The 20,552-nt window shown below is 39.7% G+C and overlaps 2 protein-coding genes and 1 long non-coding RNA gene across 7 annotated transcripts in view; 1 reads left to right on the top strand and 2 right to left on the bottom strand.

The window, feature by feature from the left end:
• Window positions 1-20,552, bottom strand: part of LOC139964267 (uncharacterized) — an 81,563-nt gene that overhangs the window by 11,816 nt on the left and 49,195 nt on the right. The window lies entirely within an intron of this gene.
• LOC139964268 (NLR family CARD domain-containing protein 4-like) overlaps window positions 1-20,552 on the top strand; it is a 62,182-nt gene that overhangs the window by 41,554 nt on the left and 76 nt on the right. For both annotated transcript variants that reach the window (XM_071965739.1, XM_071965738.1), the window contains exons 3-4: window positions 1-1,396; window positions 4,645-4,729. The exon at window positions 1-1,396 is cut by the window's left edge and continues 109 nt beyond it. In XM_071965739.1, the coding sequence (XP_071821840.1) occupies window positions 1-1,396; window positions 4,645-4,729 (1,481 nt within the window). The remainder of the gene's footprint in view (window positions 1,397-4,644; window positions 4,730-20,552) is intronic.
• On the bottom strand, window positions 5,872-16,391 carry LOC139964273 (uncharacterized). 4 transcript variants are annotated; one of them, XR_011791932.1, is made up of 4 exons: window positions 14,910-16,391; window positions 7,539-7,656; window positions 6,914-7,075; window positions 5,872-6,090 (listed from the first exon to the last, which is right to left on the bottom strand). It is a non-coding gene; the product is annotated as an uncharacterized lncRNA (long non-coding RNA). The 4 variants fall into 4 exon arrangements; XR_011791934.1 differs by having other exon boundaries at window positions 6,914-7,072; XR_011791933.1 differs by having other exon boundaries at window positions 6,914-7,656; window positions 14,910-15,428; window positions 15,691-16,391.

Here is a 20,552-nt window from a genome sequence, read left to right as displayed (position 1 = left end):
ATTTGTCGAGGGCAGTGTCCACTTCTTGGTTGCTAATGAGGCAGGTGTGCGAGGTCAGGAAACTTCATGGGAACGGTTAGAGTCTTACAAGAGAATCTATAGCGATCGTCGTATCAAATCAACAAGACGTATATTAGAGGGTGAGCCTGGATACGGTAAATCGACTTTGACCCTACAGCTTGCCTATGATTGGTGTAATGGTGTCCAGGATTCCCCGTTTGGTGACATAGAGATACTCATCCTTCTCAGGTTAAGACAACTCGGAGGTGTGAAGTCGATCTACAGAGCCATCAATCGCTTCCTTGCGTCTGGTTCTCGTTTATCTGATAATGATATTGAAGATGTTCTAAAGAATACTTCCTCCGTAGAGATACTTCTTGATGGCTACGACGAGTATCCTGATCAAGATAAGGTCACAGGAAATGACGTCAGAAGCATCATCATGAATGACATGTTCCCAAATCATTATGTAACTCTGACGACAAGATACCTGCCAAAGAAGTTTCCAAAACTGACAAAACGAGTAAAACTGACTGGATTCGATGACGACGCGCGAGATGAGTATCTCCGTAAGGCTGTCGTAGGTAACGATCAGAAAGCCCTGAAAAAGATCAAACAACGACTTCGGGAAAACCCCATCTTAGCTGATCTCTGTCAGGTTCCGCTCTTTTTCGTGATGTTTGGTCACATCGCTCATGAAAATAAGGAGTTTAAGAAATTCAAATCAGTCACGAGTTTCTTTAAGTATATGATCACGTGCTTTCATGAGCACATGCGCAATAAGACCAGGGACGACAGTGTTAGGCAATTGATTCTAAAATATGAAAGTGAACACGATGAACTGAACATACTAGCTTACGAGGGTCTTAGTAAGCAAGACCAGCAGATTGTTTGGAGTAAGGATGAAATGGTAAAACGACTTGGTCAAAAATTTTACGATCAGTATGTTGGCGTTGGTATCCTTGTCGAGGAACAAGTTCTAAGTGACAATGACACGGCGTATACTGAGAGCTTTACTATTCAGGTTAGGTTCTATCACAAAATATTCTGTGAATTTTACGCCTCTTACAGGTTGATGCTAGTCGTATTAGAACACGAAGTCTCTGAATTAAGACGATTCTTGGGGAGGATGTATCCGTTTGATCTTCAGTATTTGTATCGCTTTGCTTGTGGACTGAATCCTACCGCAGGAGCGAAAATAATCCAGTACTTGAGGAGCATCAATGGCGGAGACAAGTTTGCAATCCTCTGTATCCTGGAACAAACTGGAAAGGTTGATGACATCAAGGACACCGTCAGGGATCTGTGTTCAAAACGAGTGGATGTCTTTAACGGTCACAGTAGATTACTAAATAGATCTACCATCCAGCTACTTGAGATAGCAGCCAGATATGACGTAAGTATTCATATTCAAGCACAGGGAATAACTTTACGAAGGTTTACTGCCTTACAACAAACATTATTTTTTATATATGCACTAGTAAAGAAGAACATGTTCGCAAAAAATAGCTAAATATATATTAATACCTATTAAATGGTATGAGCCAACTCAGATCTCACTGTCAGAGGTTGTTTTCGATTTTGGATATCGCCACTGGACTAGGTTTTGTCTTTGTTAAACTTATTTGTTATTGATCATCAATAGATACCTATCTTCAGATATAGGAACATTTAAAAAAAAAATCTGACTCCATCCGTTTTAGTGATATTGCAGTAAATTGAAAATGACAGTTTCTCGTTTTAAATCTTAAAGTTTGACACGATATTTAAATTGTCCTATATTTCTTTAGACACAGTTGCTTTAGAGGATGGTTCACAACTCTCTTTGTGTTTAGTTGCTGCAACTATGACACTTCCAACATTGAAAATACTGTTCTATGTTCGCTGAAAGTCACTCGATTACAGTGCACTAATTAAAATTACTTCCTGTCACAAACTTGATTTATTTTCCAAGTTTGAATAAGCCAATCAACTTGTAAGAAACATAAATCCAGTTGTACGTGTAGTCCATGTATGACGTACCATCATATAAACATACGCATTGCTAACGCGACCTAATGTATTTATAAATATCTTCAATACTTTGCTTTTTACAGTTAATTAGCCATTCCTAAATGATGATTGAGTTAACAGCGGGTAGGTGATGAAAAAGTTATCTGAAATTGAATTCAAGATATCTGGAATTTAATTTCAGATATCTGAAATGGAATTCCAGATATCTCGAATTCAATTTCAGATATCTGAAATAGAACTGCAGATATCTCGAATTCAATTTCAGATATCTCAAATTCAATTTCAGATATCTGAACATTCTCGATTAAATGTAAAAATGTCTCCCCATACAAGCCATTTTAACATTTAATGGGGATTTAATATGCATATGCATTTCAGATTTCTGGAATTCAATTGCAGATATCTCGAATTCAAAAGCAGATATCTCGAATTAGAATTGCAGATATCTCGAATTCAATTTCAGATATCTCAAATTCAATTTTAGATATCTCAAATAGAATTTCAGATATCTCGAATTCAATTAAAGATATCTCGAATTCAATTTCAGATATCTGAAATCAAATTTCAGATATCTCGAATTAAATTTAAGATATCTCAAATTTAATTTTAGATATATGAAATAGAATTTTAGACATCTAAAATAAGAAACAATTTAAGATATCTAAAATTCCCGATTAAATGCTAAAATGGCTTTCGATACGCCCCTCTCCACCTCAACCATAGTTCAGCGGATTTCTTACATCTAGTTGATTGAGTAAACAGAGAGTAGGTGGTGAGGTAGTGTCACAACTTGGTTAAAGAGTATATAACGTAGCTCTATGTTACTATAGGAAAAGACGACATCGCGGTATGGTAATTTCGAGAACCATACCGTTTTATTCATTTCGAGAACTGGTTTAAGAGCTTGATCTCGGCAGACATTAAGAGATATAAAATATGTAGGAAATACAGGTAATATAATTGGCCACCCGACCGCAGTGATCAGTTCTTAACGATCTGAGGATGAAAGGCAATTTTGATCTTATTTAAGCATCATAGGTCAATTAGTGATGTGCGCCACCAAGCCCTCCTCCTCCTCCCCTCCTCCTCCTCCTCCTCCTCCTCCGCCTCAGTCATCGTTTGGCATGTCTTAAATTCAGTTCGGGAAGATTTAGACCACTCGTCCTGGTCCATTATCCCTCTTCAACCTCAAACAAAATTTAGGATTAGTACAGTCTTGCGTTTAACCATATAATTATAGACCTATAAATCATTATCTAAATATGACATTAAAATGCACCATGCAACTATTTAAATGTGTCTTTGACTCCTAGGACATGGAAGACGGCTTCAATCACCCTAAGCCCAACACCTCTTTCTTCTTTAAAAATGGCCTTTCGCCCTTCCATAAAGGTCCAGCCCTACCTAGGTCACCCACTTCTCACCCAACCCCCCCCCCCCCTTCCCACCCGCCATTGACATTATGTGCACGATACTGAGCTCAAACTATACTCCATCACTCACCTTCCGTATGTATTATTGTAGGGCATGTAATTTGATGGGTAATGACGTAATATTTCTAAAATAAAACTGTAGGTTACACCTGTGTCTATCAAGATTAGATAATAACAGGAACGTAATAAACTCATTAAGAGTATGTATATTAAGTCTACTGAATATGATAAACTGACTTAACAAATAAGATTAAAGTTTAATATATTCTGTAAGTAAACAGTGAGAAATGCATTATATACTGTACCTACACGGTACCTTACATAGTACCGTTGTATTATTGAATATTTGAATCAGTGAATTGGCTTCAGCATGAGATTCTATCACTGTTCTATGAACGTAATACTGAGACATGCTTGTATCCTAACAATTGTTCGTTTAACAAGTGACGTCATATTATACTATTCACTTGAGTCTATTAAGATTGGATCATGATAGGAACGTATAATAAACTCATTAAGAGTGTAAATATTAAGTCTACAGAAATATAATAAACCGATTGAACAAATAAGATCAAAGATTATACCTCCTGTGTAAATAGTGATTGGTTTATACAATAAATGGAATACAAGTACATCACATGATCATCAGATTAATTTAAAACCTTTAGGTTCTAGGACCGTTAATAGTCAAGGAGTGATTAATTGTGTCATTTTACTATCAAAGTTATTAACCCATGATTACATTGGACGCATGTAGTAGTGTAGCGACCTACTTTGGAATTTCAGTCATTGTCGGTTTTTACTAAATATCTCATTAGTCATTCACTCTCGGGGCAAATGGACATAAGCGATTAACCCCTGACCCCGGGTTGTGTGACTCAACCGTTAGGAACGAGTCTTTGGCCAAAAAGAGGAGTTTTTCCCACGATAACATTCTCCTATCGAAATCACACTCGATAACAAGTGTTTTTCATTTATCGCATCTACGATCATTTATATTGGAGTTTCCGCTGTTAATTCATATTAATTAGTCCGGGATCCATCATTAATGCATCAGTGCACGTTATTGGAATTCTTCTTTGATTTCATTCTGAGGATCACGACTTTCACGACTTAATTATTAAACAACGTATCGATTGGATTAGTGGTTACAAGAGTATTTTGAGTTGTCCCGTTTCTATATTTCATTAAATTGAAGAAACTATCGCTGTTCTGCGCCAGACACCAGCGACGCCCTTCTTATAAAAACTGGAACTGGTTAGAGATATCTGTGAAGAAAAAAGGTGAGTTTATAAACGTATTAAATTCACTAAATTGGTGACCCCGACGTGATTTAATTAGAGCATAGGCCCGGCGTAGCAATTTCGCTTGTATTTTCGTTGGAATTTGTTCGGCCTTCTTCTCAAAATGTCTACGGATAGCGACGTAGAAAGAAACGAAAAATCAATGGCAACGGTTAGCATAAAGCTTCCACCATATTGGCCAGCGGATCCCCTGTTGTGGTTTGCACAGGTAGAAGCACAATTCGCAACAAAGCGTGTCACATCACAGGATACAAAATATTCGTATATCGTTGCATCACTAACCCCCGACATAGCTCAGGAAGTTCGGGATCTGCTTTTAAGTCCCCCTCAAGCTGATCGGTATAAAACTCTGAAAGACACCCTTATAAACCCAGATAACATCATGCTAGCGGTCCACCGGCGGCCCGCCAGCTGCACCACTGGCGGTCCACCAGCGGGGAAAGCCGGCGGAACGCCAGAGATTTGGCCGGCTTTAATCCGGCGGTCCGCCGGCGACTACGCCAGAAGACCGCCGGAGAAACGCCAGCGTACCGCCAGTGTTTCACAAGCAGACCGCCGAAGAAACGCCAGCGTACCGCCGGTGTTCCACCAGTAGACCGCCAAAGAAACGCCGGTGAACCGCCGAAGAAACGCCAGCGTTCCGCCGGTGTACTGCCAGTGTTCCACCGGCAGACCGCCGAAGAAACTCCAGCGTACCGCCGGTGTTCCACCAGTAGACCGCCAAAGAAACGCCAGTGTACCGCCGAAGAAACTCCAGCGTACCGTCAGTGTTCCACCAGCAGACCGCCGAAGAAACGCCAGTGTACCGCCGGTGTTCTACCAGCACACCGCCGGAGAAACGCAAGCTTACCACCGAAGTACCGCTGAATTTCTGTCAGAGAGAGCCACTGGCTATCCACTAGCTAATATCCAGTGTTCTAACAACCTGCTAGCCCAAATCTGGTATTCCGCCAGCAACCCGCTAGGCAGAGATCTTCACATGAATTGCTAACCAAATATCTGTGTTCCGGCAGAAAACTGTTTGGGGTGTACTACTAGAACAGAGCTATTGGTCTACCTGCAGATTTTACTGAATTACACATGCGGTTACATATGAAGAAATAATGACGAACACAGTGAAATAAGTTGCTATCATTTTATTACGCCTATAAATTACAAAGCGAGAAAATGAGTTCCAGCGTTAAATATTGCAACAGCACTAAAGAAATTCACTCGTCAACTGTTTGTGGTGTAGTCCGAGATTTTCGCCCTCCCTCACAATCAGATGCATCCTTCAGAAATCTCACCACCGCCGCCTGAATATCAGTTGAAGTCGATTGTGCAGTTCCTCCGTACAGCTTCTGTTAATACGAAACACATTACACAAAACATTACATAAAAGACTGCATTCTACACAAGCAATAAAATGAAGCCAATAATGGGTTACCCGATACTCATAGCTAGAACAGTTACTACTGTTCATGTTCCACAACCATGCATCAGTTACTACTGTACTGTGCTCGTAACACAGTAACATGTGTTACAGGTGGCACGTGGCAAGTTTTTTTTGTAGATGCACATTTAAAAAAAAATAATAATTTAAAATTATAAAATTTAAAACATTAAACATTAAAATTACTGCAAATTTTCACCTGTCTGACTCTTAGTTCAACGTGTCACAGCTTTTTGATAATTACTGTGCCAACTGTAACACTAGCTATGAGTATCGGCTGGGGTCTCACATTTGGTTAAACTACATTATTCACATTTTCACACATTTACCATTTTTTCAGAGATATACGAAATATTTCCTTTGCCTTTGACAGTCACCTTCTTTCATTTTATACTGAACATATGCATTACTGTTGCAAATCCAGGTCCCATCAATTGGGAAAGAAAGTGACAATGGACTGGTCAATAAAATCATATGGTGAATTAACTTTAAAATCAATGCTGAATGCTGCTTTTCAACTGCATCTGAAACAACACATCTTACATCAACATATATTTGTAGTAACTTTTTTAAATGACCAGAATTCAATGTATATTAAAGCAAGGATTCTCGTTGAAGGGGTGTTGCATTGAAAAGTTGGCCGATCCATGAGTCAAATGCACAACCCCTTCCCCACAACTCAAGGTTCTCTTCACTGCTGCTGAAAACAAAAATGACACATATAAACTCACTTTCAATTATGTATTTCATCCATGTAGCTTCGCAAAGGCTGTTTTCCCAGTGGTACATGTCCAGTTCAGTGTGGTAGCAACTGCATTTGCCAATGCATCACCCAGGATTCTTTTAACGCACTCCTTCAACGTGTTGCCACCAAGAATTGATAGTCTTTTCTTCTTGAAACAACAAAAAGAAAGAAAAGTTAATCAGAAACCATTCAATAATTATTATACAAACAGAAATATTCAAGTAATTCTATTTCATCCCACACTTTGGCATCTTTTGCTAATTTCTTATCAATATTTTAAGAGGAACTAGCAATGCAGTGCTGCAATGTTCCTTTCTGAGTCCAGTCAAAAACAAGATTGATTTAACAGCCCACTTTTGTAGAATGCACCGCAATGTAAAATCATTTCTGGCCAAACTCTTGTTACCTAAATGCTTTCATGTCTGTTACTACCTTAGAGTTTTAATTGTCTCCCAGGAAAAGGAAATTAGCCCCTCAGGAAATATTTTATTTTGTACAGACCACTGACACAATAAAACCTGACTTGGCTTCAAATTTATAATGATAAACTAACATTACACTCTGGAAAACTGTTTTCTGATTACTTTCCTTACACTTTTAAACTGACTTACCAAATATCTTTCCAAAGCCTTGTTTGTTTCAATAGTCATCCAGGTTATTAAATTCCTCCAAAGATCCCACAGGAATAGTAATGCGCTGGCTTCTAACTTAGTTCCTGAAAATCCTGATCTGGAAAAATTGATAAATTGTGATTAAATCTGCTGACTCCATCTTCCTCAAAAAACAACAACAACAACAGCATACTTTGGTGTTTGCATACTGGGTCTGTTCACGTTGAAGCGCCCAAATTAGCATAAATGGCATTTGGAGCATTGTGACAAAATAATTAGAGATTCTAGAGATACAAATATTATCCCCATGGATAGAGTCCACCTAGCTGTACCTACCATAGCATAGACAATTTCCTGAGATATGCATATGGTATGCTATACTCCCAGAAGTGCCGAAATGTGGACGGAAAATGTTGCCATTTTCAAACTGCACAATTTGTACTTTGATCTTTTCTCAACTCCAAAAGAGGATAACTCCAAATTTTGTCATGATTGAACTTTGTGGCTATAGGTTCCCTCTCATAAACATTTCAGAAAATTTCATTGATGAATTTGCGAATTATTGCGAAACTGGACCAGTGTTTCGGACATCACTTTTTCCGTCCACATTTATACACTAATTTATGAGTGGCATAGTTTGGGGTTAAATAACAAATGTTGAAAGTGGTGTCCCGTTTCAATACTGTCATAGTTGTATCAAATAAAATATATATCAGATACATGTCCATTCAGCCACATTTTACTACACGATAAAGTTAAACAACATGCAAAATGTTTCCGTCCACATTTTGGTGATGTCCGAAACGTCATGAAGCAACTAATATATGAAGTATGTTAAAACCCACAAGACTGTTTTGTTACTCTAATTAAAGCATAAGTACTCCCTCAACTACAGTATGTACATGACACATTTCCACTCATCCGTTTTGATTTTATAACCATTTCAATTTTTCCGTCCATGTGTGTGATGCAGGGATGAGACTGAGCCGGGGGAAAAAAATCTGAAATTTATCGGTCGCCGTCCTAGGGGAGGGGTTTAAGGGGAGGGGGTGTCCCCCTCCCCTTTAGAAATTTTTTGTCAGGTAAGGAGGGCTTAGATGCAAAATGGTGGACTCTAGATGGAATCTATCACATCACGTAACTCGCCAAAAAAGTGTGGAATTTCTGCTTGTATAATTTATCCATTAGCTTTTTTGAACCAAAAAAAAGGCTTTTTTGCTTGCTTTGTTGCTACTTGTTTCCACCACTGGTCAAATTCGGTGTTCCTTCCCTTCACAGTCCAGCATGTTCGGCAAAAAAAAAAAAAAAAATTAAATAAATAAATAAAAAAAATTAAATAAAAAAAATAATAAAAAATAATAAAAAACGCGAATTACGAGAAAAAACGCGAAAATGAAAAAAAAAAAAAAACATCGGAAATCCGCGTAACCGCGGAAGAGTCTCATGCCTGGTGATGTCCGAAACACTAGTGATGTCCGAAACAAGTTTTAATTAATATTGCTTTATGTTGCTTGAAAAAAAGACACAATAGATGAGCACTTCATATATTATGACAAGTTCTATTGTTACAAACATACATACTGCACTACTCAAAACTTTTTCCATCTTTACCAAATATTATAGCAAAATAACCTTAAAAGTATGTTTCGGACATCACCATGTGTTTCGGACATCACTTTTGTGAATCCAACATATTGTAAAACAGCACTAGTTTCCACTGAATGATTCAATTGGTTGATTTCAGTGTGCTAGAATACACTAAGATCCTACAACAGAATGCTTCTAAACTTTTGTTGTCATTTGACCAACATGTATTCATCTTTTGATGACTTGTGACAAGTCTAAAATGATATTCTACATATTTGGGTATGAATGTTACTGGGAACATCAAATTACTTGGATTTTTCTAGAACTGACATCATTAACACTACAATTTTCCATCATTTAGTACTGAAGAAGTTAAAAAAACCTTTAGTGAATTTTTTCTGACATATATACTGTACATGTATCAGGATGCCATCACAGTATACAGTACATTAGAAAGTAATGCTGTCATTGTCTGCTATAGCTTGAATCAAGCTATTTGTCACAACCATAGAAAGCCTATTTATAGGCTAAAAGAACTACATCAAAGGGCACGTGGGTACCATGCATGGACTGTCATGTGATGTGTTCCAGCTTCCATGGCGGTACCAATTTGATATTTCCCAATATCATATTGAGAATTGTAAAGTTAATTACACACAATTGCAATAGCCTTTAATAGGCCTAGGCAAGTTTTGTAGCACAGTACAGTAGCTCATGTTTCTATCACATCGGTCTACAGCATAGCATGTCAACTTCACTTTGAAAAACTGAACACCTGTCGCTCTATATGTTTGGAATCAGTGTGCATCTATAACACCCTATGTTAGAGCAGTTTAACTGTTGATGGGAACTTGATGGTTGTCAAGAAAAGCTACCAGTACTTCGGGAAGATGTTAGCTAAGTAGTAGGACCGTGGAACGTGTTTGGTGATCTAACCTATAAATGTTGGTCAACGACTATAACTATAATGTTAAGGTACAGACATTGCTAGGTAACTGTGTGTTGTCTGCTGCTCTAAGCCCAAATATACATTTACTGTACTAGTTAGTAAACCACAATGGGCAATGTGGAGATTAATGCAGTATATCAGATTATTAGTACCACCCTGGAACACATTACAGTACATGACCCTCTATGACTGATATGCGGATTTACCGTGTGATGAAACCTCCAGGTTTACTTGATGGTGTCAACAGTATTAATACACACAGAGTGGTGCATCATGCATGACCATGTTTTCATTCCGAGTTGCTTCAGACTTCAGAGTTTAAGTGATACAGTATGTATACAGATATTTATTATTATGAAACTTAAGGATAAAGCTGAGCAATTTGCTGAGCTGCTGTATATCATAACATCTGGGCCTTATACTTAAATGTAAGTTTAGGCCATAAGCTTAAATCATAACAATCTTACAAAGTAAATCATTTAATACATATATATGTGACAAGGAGTATTTGTACAAACCATGAATACTTGTTTTTCACATGATAATAGCCAAGGCATGATGAATCTCAATAAAGAAGGATATTTAAACTAGTACTTAGAGTACTACTACAGTAGTATAGGCTACTACTGTTGCTTAGCTGGGCCAGTGGAAGCAATCTTCAACATTGGCAGATCCAGCTCAAAGGTGCATGAGGAGGTGGTGGGAGCGGGTGGGTACCATTTGAAGGGGTGCAAAATAGTTGATATTGCTGACATTACAAAATAGGACGAAGCATTCTAGTAGAGTTTAGGATATGATACCTCCCCTCTGAAAATTGCTTAAATAGTAGACTCAATGATACTAGCTACAACAGGTGGGTGCCAAATAATCTTTGTAGGGATGTCTCCTGTGTACATCTGTATATTTTTTAAATGGTAAATATTTGCTGTTTGTTTCAATTATTGCAGACTTCATCTAGATAATGATGGAAATGTGGAAACCGTAAAATTTAAAAAGAATTCTACAAAAAAATTCTTTGCAGTCGTTAATAATTCCATTTTCTGCAAAATAATACATAAGTTGATGTTTCTGGGAAGTGTTGGTGAATGCTGGCATGCAAAGGGTATGCTGGACAGGTAACGAATGTGGTGAAGCCCAGATTAACTTTATGCAAATGGTGATCAATGAATGGTTACTATGTGGAGTGTTATGGAGTTTTAGCTCAGTGGTTAACGCCGGTGCCTTTCAATCATTAGGTCCCGAGTTTGTGTCACTCCAAGATTAATGTATGTCGTCAAGTTACAGAGTTGTTGACAATTGACAATTCATAATCATGGACGTTAAATATGAATTTAAGAGACTGACTTCTGTCAGCTTGCGGCTTTGATAAGCCAATGATGGCTTCTTCGCGAGTTCCTGCTTGCAGGAGGATCTAAACTACATGTGTGTATTTTGGATATTTGTATTAATTGAGTATATAGTAAACAGTAATTATTCATTTACATTAAATAGAGTTATCATTTACACCAAGCCTTCAGATTTTCACTGATCGCCTACCTTTTCACCTATCGGCTCTGTCCAGATGTTCAATTTGAAATATGTGCCTCAGCCCTCAGGGCATTTGTTTTTTCCAAGAATTTACAGTGCCATTATTTTTCAGTACACCTTGCTGATTTCCCAGTCTATGGTGTTTTAATAAACTGCATTCCCTCAAATATTCATAATATCTAGTGTAATTCTGCTACTGTCTGACTGTTGTGCTCAGACTTTTGTTGCTTGAACAGGTTTGAATAGCAAAAATATTACTTCATATTGTTGTTATGCAGCTTTGTGAACATTTTTCCAAGGTGATGTCCAAAACATTCAGTGATGTCCGAAACACTCATAAAGTAACTTGTAATAAACACTGAGGATTTGAACTATAATAAGTTCAAAACTGTCATTATACCTTGTAGGTAGCTTGTCAACAACAAAGACCCCTTTGTTACAAATTTAACTTTTGATATGATATGCGTTGTGTAGAAAACATAAACAGGGATGCACTAATACAGTTGTGGTGATGTCCGAAACATAGTCCAAGACAGTCTAATGCAAATCTATAAAACAAGTGTTTGCATTTTTCATTATTTCAAATGAATTTGATGCTGTTTGTTAACATATCCTGATGTACTGATATATATTGCTAAGTATTAACAAGCATGGCCTTCGTTTAATAATTGTCTTCTTGATCACTTGGATCCAAGTATCCCTTTTCTTTGTTTTGAACTTGGAACCTATGAAGGGTCCATAGATCTCTTTTGGTACAGGTATCAACTTACTAAAATGCTTTTCTATTCATTTATTATTGCCATTAAATGAACATCATTTGGTTTATTACTAAATATTAGGTTTAATATATTAGGTAAACCATTGGTGGGTGATGTCCGAAACAAGATCATTTTGGGGGGTGATGTCCGAAACAAGAGTCAAGAAAAAAAAAATTCTGAGAGGACATGACCCAGAATTTTCAGCTTTTGGTTAATATATGTGCTTATGTTGTGGTTTAATTTTATGGTATAATTGTAACTATTACTTTCAATTTTGTTCTTTAAAGAAAAACTTTTTTAACTTTATTTCAGGAAAAATTGAATATTTTCTGACAATACTCTAATATTTTTTAAAAAACATCACCGATATCATTGAAAACTTGTCTTAAAATAGCGAATTTTGTGTTAATAAAGAAAATAAAAACAGAATTCCCAAATGTAGCAGCAATGGAATGACACACCACCAGTAAAAACAGAACAAATTTTGGAAAATTTATAGATTGTCACACTTTCAACCATCTTGAATATAATTTCTAGGATAGTTTAAGCTCTGGTCAATTCTTATTCATAAATTGCAGATATTAGTTATGTTATTTACTTAGAACAGAAGTTCTTTACTGTAATTTGAAAATTTGGTACCTCAGGCAACCAAATTGGGCGCTTTAACGTGAACAGACCCTACTGCAAATTAAAGTTAACAGTAAATAAGTTCACAACAACATATTGTGCAGGAGAGGAATGGCTATCTGTCGCTCCTTTATATACTTAGAATCCTTTCACTATTAACTTCAACTGTGTCATCATGCAGCTCAAAGTTGTTATTATTGCATGTTTCTTGTAAAATAGTGTTGACATGCCCATCAACCTCATTTTGTATTTTCCTTGTTTAGTTCGCCAGGGATTTCACATGAGTCATTTTTTCCCCTGTTAATCTACTGCAAAAAAAGAACCAAAAACAACAACCTAGAGCTCTTCATTCTGTATCCATTACTTACAATGGGCATCACCCCTTCAATTAATTTTTTTTTTTTGGAGAACTTCCTACAGTGTCCATATATAAGGTCAAATTTACATCATCAAATACAGCCAAATCATGTTATTTGTTACTTTGTCTGCAGAGCTTTTTAAACAGAATAACAACTGGTAATTACCCTCCTGCTTGCCCAAAGTTGTATCTACTTTCATTGCCATTTAATTCACCTGGGAATACAATAGAGGGGCAAATTGAACCTAAACTACCTCCACTAACTATGCTTTCAATGATTTATTGCCAAGGAATTTAAACAATTCTCCCCCCCCCCCCCCAACACTGTAACCTTTTAACCCTTTAAAGTAACTTTCCATAGAGTTAAATAGTGGCATGCAATACAGACATAGCATAGAGGCAGTTCAGCTATTGGGCAAATAAACTTTACTTTAAGTGAGGATCACTTCAATGTAGGCAGCTATTTTCTTGGAAATCATGCGCAGAATGATTCACCAGAAACTGAGCACATAGAATAGACCCAATATAAATATTTCAAATTGACAGTAGCCAAGACAAAAAGCAACAAAACGAGATAAGGCAGCCACAATTTTTTTAGGAGCCGAGAGGCTAGATATGAAATATTTTTCATTATCGTGTTGGTTGGTATCACCAAGGGCGTATGAACCGGGGGGCTGGGGGGGCGCCAGAAAACCCCTTTTTCATTTCGACATGAGAAAAAAATCTCATTTGGAGCACCAAATTGCATCTAAGGCCAGGTGAAAATACAAAATTAAGTTTATCACTATACTCCACAGGAGTACTCATAAACTATGATGACGATGATCTATTGTTCTCCAAAATGCTTAATTTGTCACATAAACTTTGAAGCCTAAGCACTAAACATGAAATCCAAAAAGATTTAACCACCAACCCATTCCTGATATTTAAAAACAACCATACTTATATTATTATTAATAAGGTTTTAACAATGAGTCTTTACCTTCTTAACTAGGCCTAGGGGCCTAGCTATAAACAAATAAAACAGTACATTATTTCTTAAAAGTTATGGATGACCATGATTTGTCAATACTGTAACATACCAAATGATTTAAAACTAGGCCTAGGCCCCTAGTACTAGTGTACTACTAGCCTACTACTAGTAGTAACTAGTAGGCTACTAGTATAGTAATATATATTTCAGAATATGATATTTAAAATTAGGAGGAAGCCTTCCATAGTCACCTAGTAATATTTACAGTATTAACTTTCTGCAGATAAGTTTTCTTCTAATACAGTCAGCAAACAAATGTTTCGGCATAACATTGCATAACCTAGCTATTATACAAACAACGGTCATTAGTTTACCTTTATGTGTGATCGTTATTGCTCAGCCTAACACAATTAACACCTACAAATGTAGGCTATGTGTAATTCATACACCGCGAAAGGCTTCTCATTAAGCGATGCATTCTAGCCTAACGCTAGATTACGTCTAAGTTTATTTAAAAAATAGTCACTTCAAATACTTGCGAAATCAATTATGTACAACTGTCAACCCTTAGTAAGAAAAAACAGGTACATACCTCTTAAGCAAATTTGTATCTGCAGACTGCAAGTACTTTCAAAAGAATAGATCAGGATATCCGACATCGAAAGAGTTGTAACGGATTACGAAAGCGACCGCTTTTCAAACTAGCTGCTATATCTGAGGACACTGAGCATTGCGGTTTAGCGATTGGATGCCAGTTATACTAGGCTCGTTCGATCAGTGAAAAATGTTTTCTGAACTGTTTTTTCTCAACTACGCTAAATTGTTGATTAATAAATACTTCTTGGGATGGTTGAAATTTATTAAAGTATTTGGATATCGCTTATAACGTTATTGCTCAATATTTATTTCAGAATTTGAATTTGTTGAAAATATTATTCTGTAAGTGCTCCTGTGGTTAAGGGTATTACCCGCCCATTTTGCCCAAATGCTTGCCAACATTTCTTCATGTGGTATCCGTCAGACTCGTTCGATCAGTATTTTTTTCCCCTTCAAATATTATGTATGTAGTGTATGATAATATATATTACATTGGATGGTAAGCAAAATTTAACTACTTTGAGTTAGCTCAATCTTTAATTACCTTATAGTTATTGGCGAATATAGGTTTTAGGAAAATATTATTCTGTTAATTGTGCCAGTGTGGTAAGGTAACTTCCCACCAATTCTGCACAAAAGCTATCCAATATTTCCTCCGGCGGTACTGCTGTCGGCATTCCGCTGGACTTACAAGCCAGCTGTAATATCTATCGGTCCGTTAGCGGACCACCAGCCGTTGCCTAATAACGTATTAGCCCATGCAGCCGCACCTAAACCTGGCCTATACTAATGTACACAAAATCCAAGTATTCTTAATTTTTCTCTCCACAGGAACAACTATATACAAAAAGCACAGGTAAAATAGTTTAATAGAAACTCATCTTTAACTAAACTTTCACATAGAGACTTAAGATTTTGGACAGACCCGATGGTCAATGTGTATGTGAGCTTGTGTAAATTGCTGAGTGACTTTCATAACATAATATTTGTGGGAAATTTTCTACGGCGTTACGCTGTCGGTCTGCTGTCGGAATTCTGCTAGGTTTTTCCAAGCAACAATGTCTATCGGTCCGTTGGCGGACCTCCAGCGTGTAACCACCGGCTTTTTACGACGTCGATACGCTGTTGGTCCGCTGTCGGCAATACGCTGGGTTTTTCCAAGCAGCAATGTCTATCGGTCCGTTGGCGGACCTCCAGCGTGTAACCGCCGGCTTTTTTACGACGTCGATACGCTGTTGGTCCACTGTCGGCAATACGCTGGGTTTTTCCAAGCAGCAATGTCTATCGGTCCGTTGGCGGACCTCCAGCGTGTAACCGCCGGCTTTTTTACGACGTCGATACGCTGTTGGTCCGCTGTCGGCAATACGCTGGGTTTTTCCAAGCAGCAATGTCTATCGGTCCGTTGGCGGACCTCCAGCGTTTTACCGCCAGCGTTTTTACGCCAGCGGACCGCCAGTGTGATGCGTACTGGGAAGCGGACCGCCGTTTCAGAGCAGCAGTGTCTACAACAACTCCTAAACGAAGTCACTTTAGGCGACAGAAAACCGTCGCAATTATTGAGACACATGCAACAGTTATTAGGGGTTAGAAAGCTCGAGGAATCGATCCTCAAACAACTATTTCTTCAGAGACTTCCTACGAACGTGCAACTAGTCCTTGCTTCCAGCAGTGAGGACGTCAAGCTAGAACAGATCGCTGAGCTAGCCGACAAAATACTTGAAGTAGCCACACCTACTGTGAACGCTGTAGCAACCACTACACCGGAAGTTTCGAATATACAGCGTTTAGAGCAACAGGTTGAGCGTCTTTCGAGACAGCTTGAGGACCTGTCAATGCGCCTTAATAGGCAGCAAAGCCGAAGTCGCTCCAGTTCTCGCAAGCGCAGGGATTCCCCCGCAGCCAGCGAAAAATGCTGGTATCATCGCACATATGGCGACAAAGCGCAAAAATGCCGTCAGCCGTGTTCGGAAAACACCGAAGCCAGCAACTAAACGCGGCGAGTTCTGCTGGCCCTAACACCAAAAGCCGTTTGTTTTATGTGTATGACAAACAATCAAATCGAAAATTTTTGATTGACACCGGCGCGGAAGTTAGTGTTATTCCACCCAGTCATGACGATCGTAGATCCGGCCCCAGTAGTTTCGAGTTACAGGCTATCAACAAGTCTACAATTAAAACGTACGGTATGCGTTCTCTTACGCTCGACTTAGGCCTTCGGCGCACATGCCGATGGGTTTTCATCATTGCAGAGGTCACGGGTCCGATTTTAGGAGTCGATTTCTTACATCACTTCGGCCTCCTGGTCGATCTACGCCGATACAAACTTGTTGACTCAACTACGAATTTCAGTATTAGCGGTTCTGTCGCAAATGTGTCACCAGTCTCGCCTTCTCTATCATCAGTTGGTGCGTCGGCGCCGTACCACGCGATACTCGCCCGATTTCCCAACATATCGAAACCGTGCTTCCTAGAGCGATCGGTGAAACATGGTATTACACATCACATCGAAACCAAGGGTGCACCTACAGTTGCCCGCCCGCGTCGCCTCGCCCCCGACAGGCTAAAAATAGCAAAGCAGGAATTTTTACATATGCTTCAGCTCGGAACCCATCGCCCATCCAGCAGCCCCTGGGCATCTCCACTGCACATGGTACCAAAGAAAACCCCTGGAGATTGGAGACCGTGTGGTGACTACAGAGCATTGAACAGTATCACCGTACATGATAATTACCCTATTCCGCATTTACACGATTTCTCTGGTTCGCTTCACTCAAAGAAGGTGTTTTCGAAAATAGACCTTGTACGGGCATACCACCAAATACCTGTAGACCCTGCAGATGTTGGCAAAACCGCTGTCACTACGCCTTTCGGCTTGTTTGAATTTGTGCGCATGCCCTTCGGCTTACGTAATGCTGCACAAACTTTTCAAAGATTCATAGATCAGGTTACGCGCGGGCTACCGAATTGTTTTGTTTATGTTGATGACGTCCTCGTCGCGAGCGACACTGCTGAAGAGCATATCAAGGACTTATCTGCATTGTTCCAGCGTTTTGATGACTTCGGAGTTCTCATCAATCCCGCGAAATGTCAGCTAGGTGTTTCCTCTTTAGATTTCCTTGGACATCACATTAATTCCCAGGGCATTCGCCCACTCGCCGAGAGAGTTGAGGCCATCCGACAGTTCCCTCAACCTTCTACCTCACGTGAGTTACGTGAATACTTAGGTCTGATAAACTTCTACAGGCGATTCATTCCCAATTGCGCACGCCTGCTTCAACCGCTAACGAATCTTCTACGTGGACTTCCGAAAAAGCCGACACAGATTTCGTGGACCGATGTCGCGAATAAAGCTTTCACCGATAGCAAATCTGCTCTCGCGGACGCGACTCTTTTGAGCCACCCTCATCCCGACGCCCCTACTTGTCTCATGACAGACGCCTCCGACGTAGCTGTAGGCGGTGTATTACAACAATGTGTGAACGGTCAATGGAAACCGTTGTCTTTCTTTTCGAAGAAACTGAAGCCCGCCGAAACGCGCTACAGCACATTCGGAAGGGAACTTTAAGCCATCTATCTGGTTATCAAACATTTCCGACACTGGCTTGAAGGTAGGCGATTCTTTATACTTACCGATCACAAACCTCTTGTTTTTTCTTCTTCCACTTCACCTGATCGTTACTCCCCTCGGGAAATCAGGCATCTGGATTTTATTTCGCAGTTCACGTCCGACATTCGCCATGTTAAGGGATCGCAAAATCAGGCAGCAGACGCCCTGTCGCGCATCACTATCGGTGCAATTCATTCTGGAGACTGCATTGAGTTGCAAGAAATTGCGAAAGCACAAGTCAACGACGAGGATTTGCAAACACTACGTACGTCAACTAGTTCGCTTGATATTAAAGATCTGCCTCTCCATGCCTCCTCTTCAACGATCGCATGTGATGTTTCCACCGGCCTGCAAAGGCCTTTCGTACCATCCAACTGTCGCCGGGCAGTCTTCGACAGCTTACACAATCTATCTCACCCTGGAGTGAAAGCGACTCAAAAACTTATCACTGCACGATTTGTGTGGCCCTCTATTAACAAAGACGTACGACTCTGGGCCAAAACGTGCATCGCGTGCCAACGATCTAAGGTACATCGCCACAACAAAGCGCCGTTAGCGGTTTTTTCGGCACCAGACAACCGTTTCGCTCACATTCACATCGACCTTGTGGGCCCACTTCCTATCTCTCGTGGATTTACATACCTACTGACGTGCATCGATCGTTTCACGCGTTGGCCCGAAGCGGTTCCAATCGTAGACATTCGGGCCGAGACCGTAGCCCGATCGTTAGTCGAGCGTTGGATAGCGTTGTATGGAGTCCCAGCTCTCATCACCACAGACCGCGGTAGTCAGTTTGAATCTTGTCTTTTCGCTTCTCTTACTAGGATCCTCGGAACGCAACGCACACGCACAACTTCCTATCACCCTCAAGCAAACGGCGTTGTCGAACGTTTTCATCGTCAGTTAAAGGGGGCTTTAAAAGCTCAAATGGACCCGACACACTGGGTAGACTACCTCCCGCTCGTGCTTCTCGGGATCCGGTCAGCGGTTAAGGTCGATTTAGGACATTGCGTCGCTGAAATGGTGTTCGGCACCACTCTTCGGCTACCCGGTCAATTTTTTGACGGGACGTCACAAATAGAGTCTTCTGATCCCTCCACTTATATTCAAAACTTGAAGGAGTCGATGAAAAGTCTCCGTCCGCTTTTGTCAAAGGAATCACGGCATCACACTTCATCTTTGGACTCTAACCTGCGGACTTGCTCTCATGTTTTCGTCCGCCACGACGCTACGCGGAAACCTCTCCAGCCACCTTACAATGGACCGTACAAAATTCTCTCACGTTCGGACAAATTTTTCACCCTCGATATCAACGGACGACACGACACAGTCTCGGTGAATCGCCTTAAAGTAGCATACACAGATTTCGCCCTTCCTCCCGCACGAGATGCCGCGGAAAGCACGCCTTTTTTTTCTCCGAGCGTGGAGGTCGCCCAGCCACCGCTTCATGCGGCTCCCCGCACAACACGATCGGGGCGACACGTCCATTGGCCTGCCCGTTATCGCTAGATTGTTATACAGAAATGATGCATTTTCTTATTTTACATTCGCCTTCTTTCTGTTTATCGATCACTCGCTATTTTATTTCGTGATCTAGGAGGGGGCTATGTAGTGACCTACTTTGGAATTTCAGTCATTGTCGGTTTTTACTAAATATCTCATTAGTCATTCACTCTCGGGGCAAATGGACATAAGCGATTAACCCCTGACCCCGGGTTGTGTGACTCAACCGTTAGGAACGAGTCTTTGGCCAAAAAGAGGAGTTTTTCCCACGATAACATTCTCCTATCGAAATCACACTCGATAACAAGTGTTTTTCATTTATCGCATCTACGATCATTTATATTGGAGTTTCCGCTGTTAATTCATATTAATTAGTCCGGGATCCATCATTAATGCATCAGTGCACGTTATTGGAATTCTTCTTTGATTTCATTCTGAGGATCACGACTTTCACGACTTAATTATTAAACAACGTATCGATTGGATTAGTGGTTACAAGAGTATTTTGAGTTGTCCCGTTTCTATATT

This window comes from Apostichopus japonicus, chromosome 22 (genome assembly GCF_037975245.1).
Source record: "Apostichopus japonicus isolate 1M-3 chromosome 22, ASM3797524v1, whole genome shotgun sequence".
Classification (NCBI taxonomy): Eukaryota; Metazoa; Echinodermata; class Holothuroidea; order Aspidochirotida; family Stichopodidae; genus Apostichopus; species Apostichopus japonicus.
The sequence above is the reverse complement of the archived record's forward strand: the minus strand, read 5'-3'. Positions and strand labels throughout refer to the sequence as shown.